Source organism: Phasianus colchicus, chromosome Z, assembly GCF_987193195.1.
Source record: "Phasianus colchicus chromosome Z, bPhaCol1.hap1.1, whole genome shotgun sequence".
Classification (NCBI taxonomy): domain Eukaryota; kingdom Metazoa; phylum Chordata; class Aves; order Galliformes; family Phasianidae; genus Phasianus; species Phasianus colchicus.
The window spans coordinates 75,574,775-75,593,206 of record NC_143476.1 but is presented as its reverse complement, the minus strand read 5'-3'; the positions used below and the strand labels follow the sequence as shown (position 1 = coordinate 75,593,206).

The 18,432-nt window shown below is 36.4% G+C and overlaps 1 protein-coding gene across 3 annotated transcripts in view; it reads right to left on the bottom strand.

Annotated features, from left to right (window-relative positions):
- The window catches only part of ARL15 (ARF like GTPase 15), a 221,428-nt gene that overhangs the window by 132,971 nt on the left and 70,025 nt on the right, over positions 1-18,432 (bottom strand). For all 3 annotated transcript variants that reach the window (XM_090130916.1, XM_090130915.1, XM_090130914.1), the window contains 2 exons: positions 6,060-6,204; positions 3,958-4,017 (listed from right to left, as the gene is read on the bottom strand). In XM_090130916.1, coding sequence (XP_089987042.1) covers positions 3,958-4,017; positions 6,060-6,204 — 205 coding nt within the window. The remainder of the gene's footprint in view (positions 1-3,957; positions 4,018-6,059; positions 6,205-18,432) is intronic.

The following is an 18,432-nucleotide window of genomic DNA, read 5'->3' as shown; positions in this document are numbered from 1 at the left end:
GCTATTTCTGACTTGAATCAAAAAATCAAAACTTCTTCTGGAAATGAAAGTTGTTTATAAAGTGTAGGTATGGTTTATAATGATAAACTATAATGCTATACTTCCCCCCATCAGTTCAGCCTGAAGAAAGCAGAGCTTCATGTCCATTAGAAGAAAGAGCCTTTTTAACATACCAAGAAGTTTTGACTTTTCACAAAAATTCTATTCAACAAAAACTAACCCCCACCCTGCATAAATTGAAATCAGGAAATTTTGATTTTTTGCTTATCAAAGCTATATATAATAGGAGTGCTTGCATAGCTCCTATTTGCTTCAGGTAAGGCAGGAGATAGATTGTGTATTCACACTGCAAAGAGCTAATTGTAAAAAAAGAACATTTCCCCTGAACAGTGAAAAGATCACTGCTGTTCAATGACTGTCTGAATCTCCTCAGGAGTCAACAAGATCAGCAAACAAGTGTAATGATCTCTCTTATATATGAAAGGAGGAAACTTATTTGAGTGATTCTGGGCTTAGGCACTATTTGAACTGAAGGCCGTGTATGATTGATAGCTAACAGATCGTCTTTAACACTTTCAGAATATGAATGCCTCTATGAGACTCATAGCTTGGACAGCTCATCAGGATCATGTAAAAATGTCACTTGCTAAGATGTTCCGTAAACTGTTAGATGCAGATACGTCACATGCAGTTGGCAGAACATGCAGTCCATTACCAGATTTTGTAAAGGTGTCAACTGCCTTTTACACAAATACAGCAAAGAAATTTTATGTTTTGTTCTAATATGTCCCAGTGAGTATGACTGAGGCTGGCATTTATTTGTGGTATCAGTTTTCTGATGACTAAACAGATGAAATTTTAGCTCCCCTACTAGGCTTTGTTGTTACAAGAGTGTTCAGTCCTACTCTCTTTCTTCAAAGGACAAGGTAGGATTGTGGTTTGCCCATACCTATTTAAATATTAAATTCTATTTAATGGGTCAGCGTCTCTTTCCGCAGCCTATTTCATTTTTTTTCAAGGCAGATAGGACCTGACAGCCATTGCCATCTTCTCCAGGAGCTTGTACTTCCCATTCAACTTGGTTTGCACAACAGCATGACTTCCTCTTCCTACTTTCTCTTCTCTCGCTTGTTACTTCCAAATTAGGACAAAATACACATGCTTTGTTTAACCAGTCTTGTTTAAAATTATTGGTTCTTGAGCTCTCACCTAAACAATTAATTCAGCTGGTTTAACAGTGCAAATTTATTACTATGGACTTGAAGCTTAAGAAGGAACAGCAGTAGGGAGGACAGTTCTCTTATACTGGGCTTGCTCAATTTCGTGGAAATCCAAGCATCCTTGATATTAAGCATTCTGTTCTTGCTCAGCAGCTAACACTTAAATGGAAATTAAAAGACGATTACACAACACGTTGATTTTCTATGCTTATGAAAAAGGCCTTAGTACATTACAAAAACTTACCACAAACACATGGCAATATATTTTAGTAATAAGACGGAGAAAGTTACTAAATCCTCAAACATGTTGTTAGTATTTATAAACTTGGGAAGAAGAAAAAAGAGCTATTCACATCCAAAATCACTCATTTAAATTTGACTGGGTTCAGCAGTTGGCATCTCACAGTAGTTTCTAAGCTTGCGTTTACAAGATAGCAAGCTAAATTATAAAATAGACTTATTCCAAAAAAACAACTGTAAATTATTACGTGGCTTCCAGAATGGGCCTGTAATCTTGACTTAGGCCTAAGTACGCACGTCATGCAGATGCCATGACATTGCATTCTGTTTTGACAGCATTTCAACAGTGATTGACTGACTGTATAAATTTACTGAATAAATGACAGTACAAACAATTCTTAGAGTCAAAAAAAAGCTTTGTATTGCCTATACACCTTCATTGTCTGTCTTGAGAATAAACTCCAGCATTCTATATCCCAAACTTCTTCCAGAGTTAGAAGCAAACAGAAGCTTCCGAACGAAGTGTTTGTATCTGCCTTGTTTTTGTAGTCTTTCCTTATTTTTGTTTGTGCTCTTCACACACAATTCCACCTACAATTACCAACAGAGACTGCTGCACCGTAACAAGAAATCATCAAATCTGTAATTTCTTTCTATACCATTACTCAGCTAAGTTGTGTAATGTAAAGAGATGTTTCAAGTTACCCTGGAAAGAGTACAATCTGAAAGAATGTGGTTTAGGGCACACCACATCTGGGGCACAGTAATCCAAACTACAGACATTATTTTATGGACAAAGTTTTTGGAAGAAAGAAGTTCTTTTTTAACTTCACAGAGAGAGAGCAAGAAGGGTTTATTTGTATACAAAAATAGCAACTTAGAGAATGGGAAGTTTGGCTCAATCAGTAAATAAAGCCAGAGCTCCTTTTCAAGTAATATACTTGATTTGAAAGCTACATTCTTATATAGAATAGACATTTTATGTAATTTTTTTTATATGTGTGAAAATGGATAAAATTTCTGATTTCTGGTAGGAAGGCAGTCTGGCTTAAAAATAAGAACAGTAAAAACAAAAACAGAAATAGCATTGGTTTTGTTTTATTTTTCTTTAATATTCTAATTTCATGTACCTCAAAACATAATATGTATTTATTATATATGTGTATATTTTCACACGCACATCATATACATATATATGGCTGGTGGGCAAATATATATTGATCTGCAAAAGAACATAACAAACTTTGTTCCATGTCCCTATTCCTAAAGCCCAATGAAGAGATAATTAGGGTAGAACAGAAAAAAAAAAAAGAAAAAAGAAAAAAAAAGACAACTGTTTTCTGTACATTTGGCATTAAACTTTACAACCCCTACAGAAATGAAGAAACAAAACCTGGCCAATTCCAGCAGGCAAGCAGGACACTAAAAACTATTAACATCTTCAGCCTCAAAGAAGGATACTGTTCTAGCCAAATGAAAAGAATACTACACAGTCAGCATCTGTTTCACATAGGCTGCTTGGCTGCCTTGAAGAACCTTAAATAGTATGACTTTTGCTGTTAGTTCTTTAAATATTGGCTGTTACTACTTCGCTGTATGAAGTCATCTGAACCTTCGAGTTTTCAGTTACATAAAACTAAAAGATAATTCTAAAATAGAATATATAAAAACAAAACTATATAGAATTTCACCTTTGAATGACATGTAACAACAGATGTTGATTGTTAAAAAGAAGTATCCCCACCTTCCTCAAATGTCTGGACAAGACCTTCAAAAGAACTCAGATAACAATTTCTTAATAACTGAATGCAAAAAGCAGGAATAAGAACAAAAACAGAGGCTTCTCTTCCATAACGCTTTCTGTTCAGTCTTTCTCATTGTTACCTGCTGTGGTGGAAAAATAGTAAATTCCAGTCCCAATAACCTATACTTTTTAAATGTTATACAAATAGCAGTTTGAAATGCTCTTGCTCAATATTCCAGGCTCAGACAGAATTTGCTATGAATCACGATTTATTTCATGCTTTTGCAGTAACAGGCAAAGGTATGCCAGATCAGAGAGATGCAGCAGTTTGTATTTTCTACTTCCCAGCGCAAATTTCCTTCCATTTCCTCATTGGCTGAGTACTCCAGGGTTAACAGCCTATCCAATGTTTTTAATTCCCTTAGTGGATTTCCCACCCCTGTTTACTACTAGACTAACCTCTCCCTTCTATTCTTGCTTATGGAGTGCTGGAATAACCTCTCGTAGTTAACCTTCTGGCTAACATTCAAACTGCAGAACCAGTTGCTACCAGTACATCTCCTGATCCTACTCAAAACTGCAGGTTTCCTATTCTGCAAGCATAAATTTATCTTGCATCAGAGCTCCGTGGAACCTCCTTGGACCTCTTTGGAGTTATAACATCTTACCATTATGCAAAAACATTTCTTTACACATAATATGTTGAGATTTGGACACTGTAATTTTTTATAATCAAGTGAAAAAATGCTATACCTCCAAGTTCTTTTACATTCAAGATGGCATTCTGGAATGGCACTGCTTTTATGCTAAAACCTAAAAAAACGAAAAGAGACTAATAAGTTATTTGTTGCAAAAATACATACATATATGCTTTCTTCTAAATGAAAGTTATACCTGAGAGAAAGGGAACATACAAGGCTTACAGCAATCCAACCATAATGCTTGTAATTTAAGCAAGAGTCTGGTATTACATACATACAGAGAAGCATACAGGTATGTAAGTATATATAATAATACTCTATGTAGGAAAAAATACATCTGTTCTTTCAGCATAATATGTACGGACAGAAGTTGAATTCATTTCCATCTGGCACGAACAATTTCAACATAATTACATACCTGCAAACTAAGTAAACACGTTTAGAAAAGCGCGTCAATCCAGGTTTATTAGTTACCATTTAACAGAAACAAGGAATTTGTTTTCCCCAATCAGATTGCTAAGATATTCCAGAATTCTAAGTACTAGTGCAAGGAAATTTGTTGTCTCAAAATAAATCCTAAACTCTTCCTTGAAAAGTAAAAACTGGAATGGACCTGAATGGCATTGATAAGAAAAGCAAAATCACAGGCCGTGGTTTGAAAACCATGTGGAGAAGCAGTCACACTGCATTCAGTGATTCTCAATATTTTCTTATTTAGCAAAGGTATGGTATGTATAGATAGAACTATTGAAGTTGAATAGTTTGGACACTACCTAGTTTTCTACAGAGTCTATTCATTGCTCACATTGTCTAAATATATGATAGTAATTTGTTGCATATATCTAGAAGTATTAAAGAAATCTAATTTTTAAATGAATCATATTTTCATTATTTCCTTTGACAGATCTATGCATCTGTTAACACTGCTGTTACTATTTCTTTCGCAGTTAAAAGTGTTAAACTTAATTTCAGGTGAACTCTTTAAGTTGAAGTTGAGGGGAAAAAATGACTAAATTGATCTGCAACTTCCTTCTAAGCATTTGAATTGAACATTGACCAGAGTGGACTGTAAGATCTTAGCATTACTAACACCACCACTGTGAAGGCAATGGGATGACTATGCATCGCAGAATAAATTGTATTTTCTTTTGTCTAGTTTAGTTCATTTTTCATTTTATTGATTAACGTTATGCTCTTGTAAGTTAAGCAAAGACACACTGAAAAACAGGGCAGATAAGGAACAATCATATTGAATTCAAGTCCATGAAGCACAGCTACAGTATAAAGCCATATAAAGTATACACACCAGTTACTCAGAACCTGTTCCCTCAGCAACTCAACCTTAAACTGCTGTAGCCACACAGCAGTTTTTTTCCATTTCTTATGATTCAATCTGTCCTTTTTTTGAACTCTGCAACCAGGTATTCTTTTTTCTTACTCTGAAATTTTGGTTTGGGTTTTTTTGTTTTTGTTTTTGTTTTATTTTGTTTTGGTCTGGGCTTTTTTGCTCAAAACAGCCTTCAGTCCTTCTGGTACATCTATACACATATGCATAGTCAGTATTTTTTTTTTTGTTAAGATACCTTTTAGCTGTTGTTGTATCTGTTTCTTTTTATCTTTACAATACCTTTTTCTTTTTTTATAATCATCTGTTCGTGCTATATAAATAAGTCTTTCTAATGATCTAAAAGAACAGAATCAGAAATATTTTCCATTATATTAGTCTTCTGGTCGCTAGTATATACCAAAGAGTAAAGAAGTTAAATATGATGTAATTGTCAGTGCTTCATTATCCCATTCCAATTTGTGTCATGACCTCCTCTTCTCTGATTGTATAACAAGACTGCTTAAAAGCCAAGAATAAAGAAAAGAAAGAAACCTTTTAAAATGTCTGCCTACAGTAATTTGCTATTGCCCATTTCATAAAGTTTTATTACATCACAATGTCTGTTCTGACTTTTGACATATTCCAAATTTTATGTTTTTATGGATATCTCCAGTACACAGCCAGACACTGAACAAGTTGTGTAAGCTTCAATGCAATCTATTAAATACCTTCAGAAGCAAGATAACTCTACTGCCATTGCTACTTGTTTCAGAAGTTACCTTTGGACAAGACCCTAAGCACATCATGGAATGAAGACAGCATCCTACCTGTGGTAGACACTATATTCTCTGGGCTTTCACTGCAAAGCTGTGACAGAAGACTTGTTTTGCCGGAACCAGTGAGGCCTATGCAAACCAAATCATATTCAGGTCGTGGTGGTGGTGGTCCTTTGCAGCAAAGTGCTCTAAAACACTGCCAGGAAAAAAACACAAAAAGAAGAGGTTACATTTTTGCAAATATTTCTTTAACAAGATTTTTAAAATCGTGTTTGAAATTGAAAGGTGCTGGCCAGAAAAGAAGTATTATTCAAACTTTCTATTTTGCCAATATCAGTAGTTAACAGAGATCAGCTCAATTGAAATCTAGAGCAGTTTTACAACAATACAAATATACCTGCTAATTATCCACATAAAACTCATGGAGCTGGAGTGAGGAAAGTGACTTCTGTTTCTTGAAGAGAGTCAACAGAGCTTGTGGAGTGAGGTAGGCACATGCCCTACACAACTCTGCATTTCAGAATTAATGAGTTTCCTTCTGAAAGCTAGGAACTGGCAGAAAACTCTAGTTCTAAATGCAATACTGGTGTAAACACCAAAGCAGCTCTTGAACAGCTTCTGGACAGGTTTTCCCTGTTGTCAGAGGAAAGAATCAGAGAGCTCTGCTCAAATGATTTCCTTCATAGCCTTGCTTTGACAGATGCGTAGAAGGAGGACAGCATTTTTCCTACTCTACAATTTCAGATGTTAAAGAGTACAACTTGAAAGAAATGTATTTTGTTGCACATAGCTCTAGCTGTACAAATGTAGGTTTCTCACTATTCCCTAAAAAAGTATGAATTAATCACAACAAATACAAATCACTAACACAACGCCTACCATATGGCTCTGCCCATGTCTCTTAATTAGCATTGCCAGAATAGGCTGGACGATCCAACAGGTCCTTCAAGTCCTTAGCAAGGCAAATTAGACCCTTTAGATGTTACATGGAAAACTACATAAAAACATAAAATCATACAATTCCAATTTTGGATTTAATGTCCAAGATATAATCCCCCATATATAGATACATATATATATATATATTCTCTTTCCATAGTATCTATTGCCTTCATATAAGATTAATCTTGCTATAATAAGTACTAGAAAATGTGTCTGTGCATTCACTTCTCTCTCCTGCATGTTCTGTCTTTACATAGTCTCAGCTTCTGAACCTCCAGCAACAGAAATTTGAGTCTCCATTTCTATCCTGGGGGTGCAGATCATAATGAGACTTAAGTAGTTTTTTCCATCTTAAACACTAGCCAATCACAGCATTGAATAAAGAAACCCAGTCTTCAGGAAAATATTCTAGTACTTGCCTTCATGCATGCCTATACTCTTTCATTCATGGCTACTCCAGGAAGCAAGAAACTGAAGAGATGTTAATAAAACAATGAGGCAAACTGCTCGTTCAGTGTCCCTAAACAGGACACTGAATGAGAAAATGATCACAGAAAGATAGTTCACTATGGCTACAGAAGTTTTATTGGATTTCTTCTACATAATGTTAAATTACTATACCCGTCTTGTAACCACATGGGTACCACCAGTATGACTTAAGCTTTTTTTGAGAGGATTCTTGATGTGCAACTCCCAGATACTTTAAACATGTCTGAGATTGATCTTGTGTGCCGATACACAAAACTGAGCAAGAGATAATCTCTATCTGAAGACAGAATATCTTGCAATAATACTCTCTCGATAAAAATTTCTTCTAGTCTAGGCCTGCACAGAGATGAGAGTGCCGCAAAAAAGGTATTATACACAATTAAAAAATGCCACATCCCAAAGTCGCTCTACATCATTACCATGCCAAAATAATTTCATTTGTTTAAAAAAAAAAAAAAAGGATAAATTCAAGAAAAGTTAAATTCCTTCAACACTATATAAAAAAGTGAAAGACACATTTTAGGAGAAAACTCATTTATTGTAGTAATTAAGTTGAACGACAACAAACTTTTAAACTGTTGAAAGATAACAGTTTAAAAATAAAAAATTTGCCTCTTAAAATTTGACTCTGCCAGATGTTTTTCAAGAAGGATAGCCCTTATATGTGTTTTAGATAAACATGTCTTCCAGCTTTACTCACTGACGTCAATCCATGCTTACCCTATGAACTCTAGAAAATCATAGCAAATACTATACTCTGGTACTTGTGAAAAACACCAACTGAGTTTATTGCACAGCATAAGCTCCTTCAAACTGCGTTTCCACTGAAGATATCAGGCTGAAGGCCACATAAAATTCTTTGAAGCTCTCCAGAGCTCTTGAATCTGTGTCAGGCTCTTTGTACCCAGTCTTTAAAGGGTATTCAATCTGCTCCCATAAAGACGGCATGTTTGCAAGAACTTCTTGATATCACATTAAAAACAAACAAATAAGTTAGTTGATGAAAATCCATGCTTCTCACTGTCTAGATACTGTGACAGTTTTTGTGTAACTAGACACAACTCTTGCAGCCCTGAAAACATTAATTCTCTGCAGTTCTGCCAAAGATAATTATTGCCATCTGTAGGATACATACAGAAGCTGTGCGTGTGAAAAGGGCTCCACAGTCCACACACTGCTTTTGTGAACTTCAGTCTGTCTGAAGTGTTGATTTCTTAAAATCTAAGTTAGCCTATAAAGTCTTTAGCTGCTGTTGATGGAACATACGATCAAAAATCTAGGTGATCTTGAGTGTCCTAGGCGGCACACGCAGACCCACCACCCACTCGCTCATCCTTTATCTGTAAGCATAGACACATATGAAAGGTCATAAGAATTAGCACACACAGTGCTCCAAAGACAGTAAAATAGTTTGCTTCAGACCACTCTCATATTTTGATATAAACATCCTCTTTTCGTGTCTCCTATCTCTTTGTCCTTATGCAAGGATGACTTCCTTCTGCCTTCTCCCTCCTTTCCTGGTATAAAGAAGAACATTAAGTACTTTATCTTCAAAAAGCTGTTTAAGTTTAAGCTGCTGTGTATACTACTTTACACTGGCTGGCATGAGAAATACTACAAATTCTCTTACTACCAGCACATTTCAGGAGACATTTTTAATAATATATTTAAATTTCATAAACTTGTTTCAGTCTTCCTCCTCACAAACTCAATGAACAATCTATCATCAAAAACAACACTAATCAGACAGAATGATAATTGCCTTCCTGCTCTCTCAGCAACTTAAAAGTTACAAAATCCCAGACAAACAAGGGTTATTTAAGCACCCAGAGAGCACTCAGAAACTAAGCTTCATTACTTTGGAAGCTACATCTAGAATCACAGAATCATTAAAGCTGGAAAAGACTAGTCCTCCCGTCAAGCCATCCCCATCATGCCCACTAACCATATTCCTCAATGCCACATCTACACATTTCTTGAACACCTCCAGGCACAGTGACATCACCACCTCCCTGAGCAGCCTGTTCTAGTACCTCACCACTCTGAGCAGTTTTTCCTAATATCCAAGTCGAACCTCCCCTGGCAAAAATTAAGGCCATTACCTCTCATCACTGTTACTTGGGAGAAGAGGCTAACTCCCACCTTGCTACAACCCCCTTTCCTGGCAGTCAAAAGAGAGTGATAAGATCTGTCCTGAGCCTTCTCTTCCCCAAACTAAACATCCCACTTCTCCTCCAGAGAACACACAGTTCAGAGTTCACACAGAGAACTCAGAGTTAATAATATAAAGAAATAAGACTACATTCATTATTCTACTTTTGATTATAAACATAATCCTGAGATTTTTTACAAAGCATGGATGACCATTGATTCATTATTTAAGATGTCATGATGTATTATAGTGAAGTCTAAAATGTAAAAAGTAACATGCCTATAAGGTGTAAAGAAGCCAAACCTGAAACCCAGAAAGAGAAATACATCAAAAATATTTAGCATGCCATTGTACTCCCTTCTCCATTCAGAAAAGCCAAACAGCTAAGAAAAATGTGTATTAACATTCTAGCTGGTCTTCAGAAACTTGTCAGATATGGACTCAAGTCTGATTTGTTCAACAAATATAGCCACTGGATAGGAAGCAGGTTAAAAGAGGCAGAAGTTATTTTTTTCTTTTAAAAAATAAAATTTAAAAAAAAAAAACCCAACCAAACAAAAACCCTGAAATTACAGTATCTTGAGAAAATTTATGCTTTTAGCCAATATAGGAAAAAAATCATTTATTTACCCAAAAAACTGGGAACAATTACGTTCTGCAGTTGGTAGGAAAACGTTCAGCTCCACCGTACTTCCATTTTTACTAGTACATGTACACGATATGCACAAGCATGTTTAATGCAAGAGGTAAGAGAGTTAGCCAGTCCTACTCTCACATAGGGATTTCTATTCCAATCAGATTATTCCAGTTTTAGGATGAGCCTATAAGCTGACAATCCTAGACTCTGGCCATTTAGAGGCCTACAGAAGTTTCTTCCAGGAAAATCACTAAGCATTACACCTATACCAGGGGTGGCCAAACCCAGAGCTCACACATTGAAGCTTTGAGCAAGGAACATCACTGAATCACTGCTTCCTCCATTGAGTCTGTCTTTACCTACTCACTGTACTTCTTTCACTCTCCTTTCTGAGGTGAAATACGCCATTATTTCTGCTTTGCTCAGGACTCATCTCCTGTCTGTTTCTTTTGTTGCCACTATTTAATAGGGATAAACAAATGCAAGGGATTTCATGCTTAGTTGATTAAACACACACACTCAAGCAAAAATAACCTGCAGTGCTAACAAATCAAGCAGTCAGAGCTCTTGAAATCCAGAATTAAAGCTGAACAGTTCAACCATAACTCTGCTGTGCTCCTCTCCTCCTCCTGACTATAGTTGTGAATATAGCCTCCCTTCATGTTTCATTTTTCAATTAAAATACCATTAATTAGATTTCAATTATCCAGCACACCTTTCTATCCAGAAATTACCTGAAGTTGCTGACAAAATACCAAAGAGATTATTTAGAAGAAAGAAAAGTGTGAAGTTTATACATGGCAGGCCCATAATTCTGATGCTGTCCATGATCACACAGTCACAAAGGAACCTCAGACCTTGAAGAGATAAGGTGAAAGGTGGGGTTTGATGGCTGAGAAGTAGAGAATTAGAGTACTATAGATAGAAAACAATTGGAGACAGCGGTGGACTAATCCAATGAAAACGATGAAACAATCTAGGAACCTGAATGAAGTCATGCACAGCTAGGAAAAAAGAATATATGATAAATGACATTTTAACTATATGAATACTTCAATGTTAAAATAATACAGTAGGATCTATGCATTTGATTACGTGAGTTATAGCTGTGCATACTTTTCAGTTGCCATAACAGACATACAGGTGGTGCTAACCACTACAGAAAACTGAGGGGAAAAGGGAAGAAACTACCAGTTTTAAGACATGTAACCAATGACCATTTCCATCCTAAAGAGATCTTCACTAGGGAAAGAAATACTAACATCTTGATCAGATGCTTTCTTTGAAAGACCACAACCTCATTAAACAAAGGCCACTATCCTCAGATTCCTCCATCAAAACACAGAATAAAGATCTAAGCTCCATTAGAGACCTCAGCTCAAAGCTTACTAAGAAAGTAATCCTCTTTGTTTAGCCTAGCTAATCTTCATAAACGTGTGGTGAGACCACTCATTGAACTGCAACACACCCCTCCTCTTCGGTGCCTACACGCATCAACTGCATACCAGCTTGTGTCACAGAAATACAGACAGATATATAGTAATAAAGACAGGCGAACATAAAACAGGAAAAATTCTCAAAAAAGTAAGGCAATTGTATGAAAGAAACACAGTTCTGGTAATGAACTATGTTACAGAAATGTTAGAGGACTCTAGAATATCATTCTTCAAAGGAGAAGATTAACCATCAGACCAGTAAGAAAATAAACTAAGTTGGGTTAACTGTTTGAAATCATTCAACGCTATCAAACCCTTCTTGGTATTTCAGAAGAGTTATCTCTGGATTCTCGAAAGGAATGGTCATATATCAAGTAATTTTCAACATTTATATTAAGTCACCTACTGCAGTAGACTTAAGACTCAGGCTTAATTACCAAAACCACACAAATGACACAGTTCTATTTGTTCTCTGATATATTTTACAATGTTGCTATGAATAGAGGACATTGTAGGAAAGATGGTCAAAAAGAAGGCTGACTTTTGACAAGCCAGATGTGACATTGCTATTCACACTACATAATTTCAAAAACTTAATGGTCGTGGTAAAGTGTTTCTTTACGTTAAGATGATATAATTACAGTTGGTTGAATTCTCTCCAAAATGTAAAACCACTTTTGGATTTGGAGAAAACATAAGTCTTCATTATCTTAAGGATAAAATATTTTTCAGCTATTTCTTGCCTTACTGCACAAGGATGAAGGACAGTATCTTTGTATAGCATTTGGGCAGAAGGTAGGGGATCCTTCACCTTTACCTTTCAGTGAAAGAGACAGCTCTGGGGTGATGGCTTTATACAGAAGTTTTGGGTATCAGGGACAAGGAAAATTCTATAAATGCAGTCAGGTTTGTGCTACAAAAATGTAATATCTCTAGAAAAACTGTAAGACAATGGAAGTCCTTCTTGAAACTATATGTTAAAAAAAAAGGCACTAAACCTCTTGTCTGAAATGCAAAATATACCTCTTGGACATTAATCTCTTAGGCACTTCCTTATAAAAAAGAAGAGCAAAACCAACTTATGACCCTTTACTCCATTCATAATGCCCTTGAAGAAAACATAGAGAAAAAAATACATTGAGTTCTGAATGTGCTTAGATACTCACTACTGGAGTATGAGGTCAAAGCCCACATAAAATAAAATAGCATACTGCTATGGAAACCCACTGCAGTCAACAAAACAGTAGAACATATGCACAGGTTCCACTCTGAACAGGAGTAGGCTTCCCTGCAGAATCAAGTCAAGCTCCAAGGGGGTTCTCTGACACTTCGAAATTCCATTAAGCGTAGAACTATTGCTTAAGCATTTCCATTCATTTCCCTGCACAATAACAATTTGTATTTCAACCCATCAGTCCATTCATATTTAACATCAAGAGGTAAAGGTAACAAAAAAGACAGAGAAAAGCATTAGCAAACAGTTTGCTTTACAATCTAAGAAAACCTAAATTTGAAAACGCCCTAAGGATAACTGAAAATATGAAGAAATTTAATTTTAATACATGCCTGAGAAAGGTAAAAAAAATCTGAATTCTTTCACCTACTGTATCAGATGTAGAAACATCACAGAAATAGAAAAATTCAACAATTATTTTCTACCCACAATTCAGGTGAAAACAATTAAAGACCTATTACTCCATCAGGACTGTCACAAGTCCATGAGGTCAGGTGGGATCCACCCAAGTGTGGAGCTGGTAGAGGTGACTGCCAAGTCACTTTCCATAATCTATCAGTGTGCCTGGTCAACCAGAGAGGTCCCAGAAGATTGGAGGCTTGCCAGTGTGATTCCCATCTACAAAAAGGGTCACAAGGAATATCTGGGGAACTACAGGCCTGTCAGCCTGACCTCACAGCCAGGGAAAGTTATGGAGCACATTATTATGAATGAGATCACACAGCGTGTGCAGGACAACTGGGGGATCAAGCCCAGCCAGCATGGGTTCACGAAAGGCAGGTCTTGCTTGACCAACCCTATCTTCTATGGCAAGGTGACCCACCTGGTGGATGAGGGAAAGGCTAGACTTCAGCAAAGCCTTTGACACTGTCTCCCACAGTATTCTCATGGGGAGTCTGGCAGCCCATGGCCTGGACAGGCACACTCTTTGTAAGGAACTGCCTGAAGGGCCAAGCCCAGAGAGAGGTTGTGAGTGGAGTTAAATCCAGCTAGTGACCGGCCACAACTGGTGTTCCCCATAAGTCAGTACTGGGGTCTGTCCTGTTTAACATCTTTAATGAGTCAGTACTGGGGTCTGTCCTGTTTAACATCTTTAATGATGACCTGGAGGAGGGAATTGAGTGCACCTTCAATAAGTTTGCAGAAAACACCTAGCTGGCAGGAAGCATCAATCTGCCTGGGAGTGGGAAGGCCCTAGAAAGGGATCTGGACAGGCTGGATAGCTGGGCTGAGGCCCGTGGGATGAAGTAAAAGTGCTGGACCCTGCACTTTGGCCACAACAAGACCAGGCAAAGCTACAGGCTTGAGGAAGAGTGGCTTGAAGACTCTGTCGGGAAAATTGACCTTTGAGTGTTGTTCAGTACTCAGCTGAACATGAACCAGCAGTGTTCCCCTGAAGCCAAGGGGGCCAAATGCATTCTGGTTTCTGTAAGAAACAGTATTAGCAAGCAGGCAGGGAGGTGATCATTTCCCTGTACTCAGCTCTGTGAGTCCTGTGTTCAGTTTTGAGCCCCTCACTACCAGAAAGACAGGGAGACCCTGGAGCGTGTTCAGAAAAGGGTAATGAAGCTGGTGAGGAGACTGGAGCACAGGTCTTACAAAGAGTGGCTGAGGGACCTCGAATTGTTCCATATTAGAAGGAATTTCTTCTCTGAAAGAATGGTGAAGCACTGGAACAGGTTGGCCAAGGTAGTGGTGGAGTCACTGTCCCTGCAGGTGTTTAAAGAAGGGCAGCTACAGTACTAAGGATCAAGGGTTAGTGGGCAATATAGGTGGCAGGTGAACAGTTGGACTGGATGATCTTAGAGGACTTTTCCAAACTTAACGATTCTATGATTCTAAAAGGTAAACAACTTGCTTTGAGTAGGCCTTTTGAAAAAAGGGAGCTCAGTTACTTGAAAAGATAAAATATGATATATATATACGTGTAAAAAAGGAGCCTCAAGAAATTCCAAGTGCATTTTTATGGAAAAAGAAGAAATAGTTCATGTTTACTTGAGGCAATCTCCTCTGAGATTTAGCCCCAGGATATGTCTTGTTCTGACTTATGAAATATTTTAAAAGTAACATTTGTCATCAAATCTGAAAGTGAAGAAGAAAAATTTCTAAGGACAAGAGATCTCACTATTTATTATGAAGTCCAGTTCACTGAACAAGTATGTATCTGAGGTAGAATAGCAAGGATGGCAATAGCATTAATGGAGATTGCATATACCAGTCAAAGAAAAAAAATTTACAAAACACAAGATAGTGGAAAAGGACGCAAGTATATCATTGATAAGGAAAAGTAGAATTGTTTTACAAACTACCAGACAGCAAAAGTAAACAAAATCAGAGTAGTGTTACAGGATATTAAAAAGGAAAATATAGTTTCAGCTGTCATTTTTAGAACTGCTTACATAGGTAATAATTTTTTGTTCATATAGTAAAAGAAACACCATATAATTCTATCTCTGTGGAAACAAGGACACAAGTTTATGTATTACCCAACCAAAAAGTCATCAAATCAATGAATGTTTTATTGCTCTATTATTAGCAGCACACAAATAAAGACCAATTTTAAAAAAATTTACTAAATTAGAAATGGTCTATGCAGTTAACACTGAAATGTAAGGACAAAGAGTGTTCATTACTTTTGTTACACAGTTTAATAGGAACTCATGAGAGGGTTTAGATAAAAGGAAGAGGACAGGACAGTGAAGATAGCTTGATTTTGCAGGCAATGCAAGTCTTCCGGCCAAAGAATTCTGCTGCCTGGAACACTTAAGAGCAGACTTTAGAAAATACAGCAAAAATGACACTGATGTTGGCAAAGCCACAAATGGGAGATCTAAGGGATATACTACTACTAGTCTGTGGCATACTTGGAGTTGAAGTACCACATGCAGATTATGGGCATCTCTTATTCTTTAGGCTATCTATGAGCAAATTCATTCTTACAGATCTTTCTCATTTTAATATCACCATATAGAACTACACCAGTACACTATATTTACAAAAGTAAGAGCCTCTAAGAGAATATGCATTCTGACCAGAAAACCTGGGGAATAGGAAATATGTAGCAACATATACAGGAACCTCTCTTCCTCCTTTATATAGCATAAGTTTTACTTGGCTAGCACAGCACATTATTACCATGGGAGGAAACAGGAGACCAACCTACAGAAAAAAACATTAATCCAAAATACACAATTAGAGGAAGGCATACAAATCTTAAGTACTATTACAAATTCTTCAAATTTTAATCAATGACAGCCAGTTTGAACGTAAAACAGTTTCTTCTTCCACTAAACTCTTAAAAAGTTAGGCTTGAGAAACTTCAGCCATTTAACACCTTGCACTTCTTGTCTCTCCAGCTGTACATTTGTTGGTTGTTTTTTTTTTCGTACCTAAGTACCTGTATTTTCCACTAAGTTTCTCAGCTGTCACCAATCTGTTTTCTGATGAAGATTCCTCTATTGGTTATTTTGTTCTTCTAGTACTGTAAAATCAAAATGGTTCAATTTGTCACCACTGATCACACATGGATCAATGACTACAACTCTAAATTATAGGCTTAATATATAGAGTTATAGACTTAAATTAAAACAGGTGCTCTGTTTCTAATCTTCATTACTTGAAGAACATAATTTGAAGTTGACAGGAAAGAGAATGGAGTATATGGAGACAAGACAAATATAAGCTGCATTATTCATAGGATTGCACTGAAAAAACAAATGCTAACAAAAACAGAACAAAAGCCATAGCACTCTGTTCAAACAAGAATTTGTTTAATAAATATTAACTAAAACTTCCTCATCAATTTAAATCAGGCTTTAAAAAAAAAAAAAAGAGGAATAAGTAAAGAGTATTTTGTAGGCAAATTCTGGACACAATGTTTAAGCAACCTTTGAAAGGGTTTTAACTTTTGGGGGCAGGAAGAAAATGAGAGTTAGCAAGGGTTTTTTGTTGTTTTCTTTTCTTGGTTTAAAAAAAAACAAACCAAACCAAAACAAAAAAACCCCACTATCAAGGCTTCACACTTGAAATAGCCTTACATACATCTATGCCTACTCACTTACTCACAGGTACATCAGCAAGCAATCTTTGTGGTGCAGACAACTCAAACCAACAAGTTTCTGCTGGTATCACAACAGCCACTTCTTATCAGTTAAAAAGTATGAGATGCTTGAAATCACAGGAAGGTATCACTCCACTAGATTTTTATATATATAAAATTATTTTTTGCTAAAGATCTGCTTTTACTCTCAGAGCTGCAGAAAATCTTCTGGGGTGATTCAAATTACTTTATCATTGGTTGGATCCAGCCTATGGACAGTTGCAGAAAACACTTTCAAAGATGCATCGTCAACTTGAAACCATCCTGTGCCACAACTGTCCCAATGCTTCTGCTTTCACTGACAGTGCATGTTGAGAATCTGTTGGACAATTATTACATAATTCCTCAATAAAAATTCTGTTAAGATAAAAGACAACAGGTTGCTGCTTAAGAATATATCTAATGTTGGTGAAATATGATCATAAATCCAAGCAAAAATAAACTCAATATGCAATTCTGATAACCGAGCACAGCTCAGGGGTGCTTAGTCCCTTGCCTGCTTCAATGCACAGCTGTAAGAGATTTAAAACTTTTTGTGAGGAGGTTGCATATACTTCAGCAAAAAAACTGACTTACCGCTGCTTACTGGAACAAAACTTTTACCATTTAATCTATATCAGCATAAATCTTGCCAAACTGGGAAACTCCTCCTCACACTGGCTTGAGAGAAAATTTCAGAGTACAGGGGAGAATTGCCATAATGATGAGATTCTAGCAGTGAAACATAAGCAGTCTGGAGTTGGTGGCATAATTCAGAGAGAGACAATGAATAAAAGCAGGCTTAAGAAATAAAAGATGGCTGGCTTTAAGACTTAGATATATGATCAGTTGTAAAAACAAAAGACTGGCTTTAACTTACCCTTTTTGTTTGAAGTATTTTTTTTTTCATATTCATTTCCATAATTAAAGGCCAATAGAATAATACAGATTTTTAGTTAAAGACAAAAAATCAAACTGGAAGTTTGGATTTTTGTATTACAAAGGTAAAATATGCAGCAACCTTTATAGCAAGTTGTCAGCAACTGCCAGTTATCTACATATCATCAGATCAGTATTTTTGAAATGTAAGGAATGTATAAAGTGAATAAGAAGAGCTGAACACAGTTCTCATACCATAGAGATTTTTCACTTAAGAGGAAGCATTTATAGCTCCAAATTATTTCTCCAAAGCAATCAGTAATAATGAAGAGAGATGATAAGGCACAGCACATCTCATTTTATACAAGGAGTGCAGAACAGTTTGATTACATTATTTCGTAATAAAATTCAGAAGTGTAGGATGTAAGACTGCAGTAAGATTTGTCAAAGATCACAATAACTTATAGAAAGCACCGGAAGTGTTTTACCTTCCTAAGCAATAATACTGTGGTCCTCTTTATTTGAGGAAATATGTAAGTAGTCATGTTTCTTCATCTTTGTAACAAATCTAAGCTTA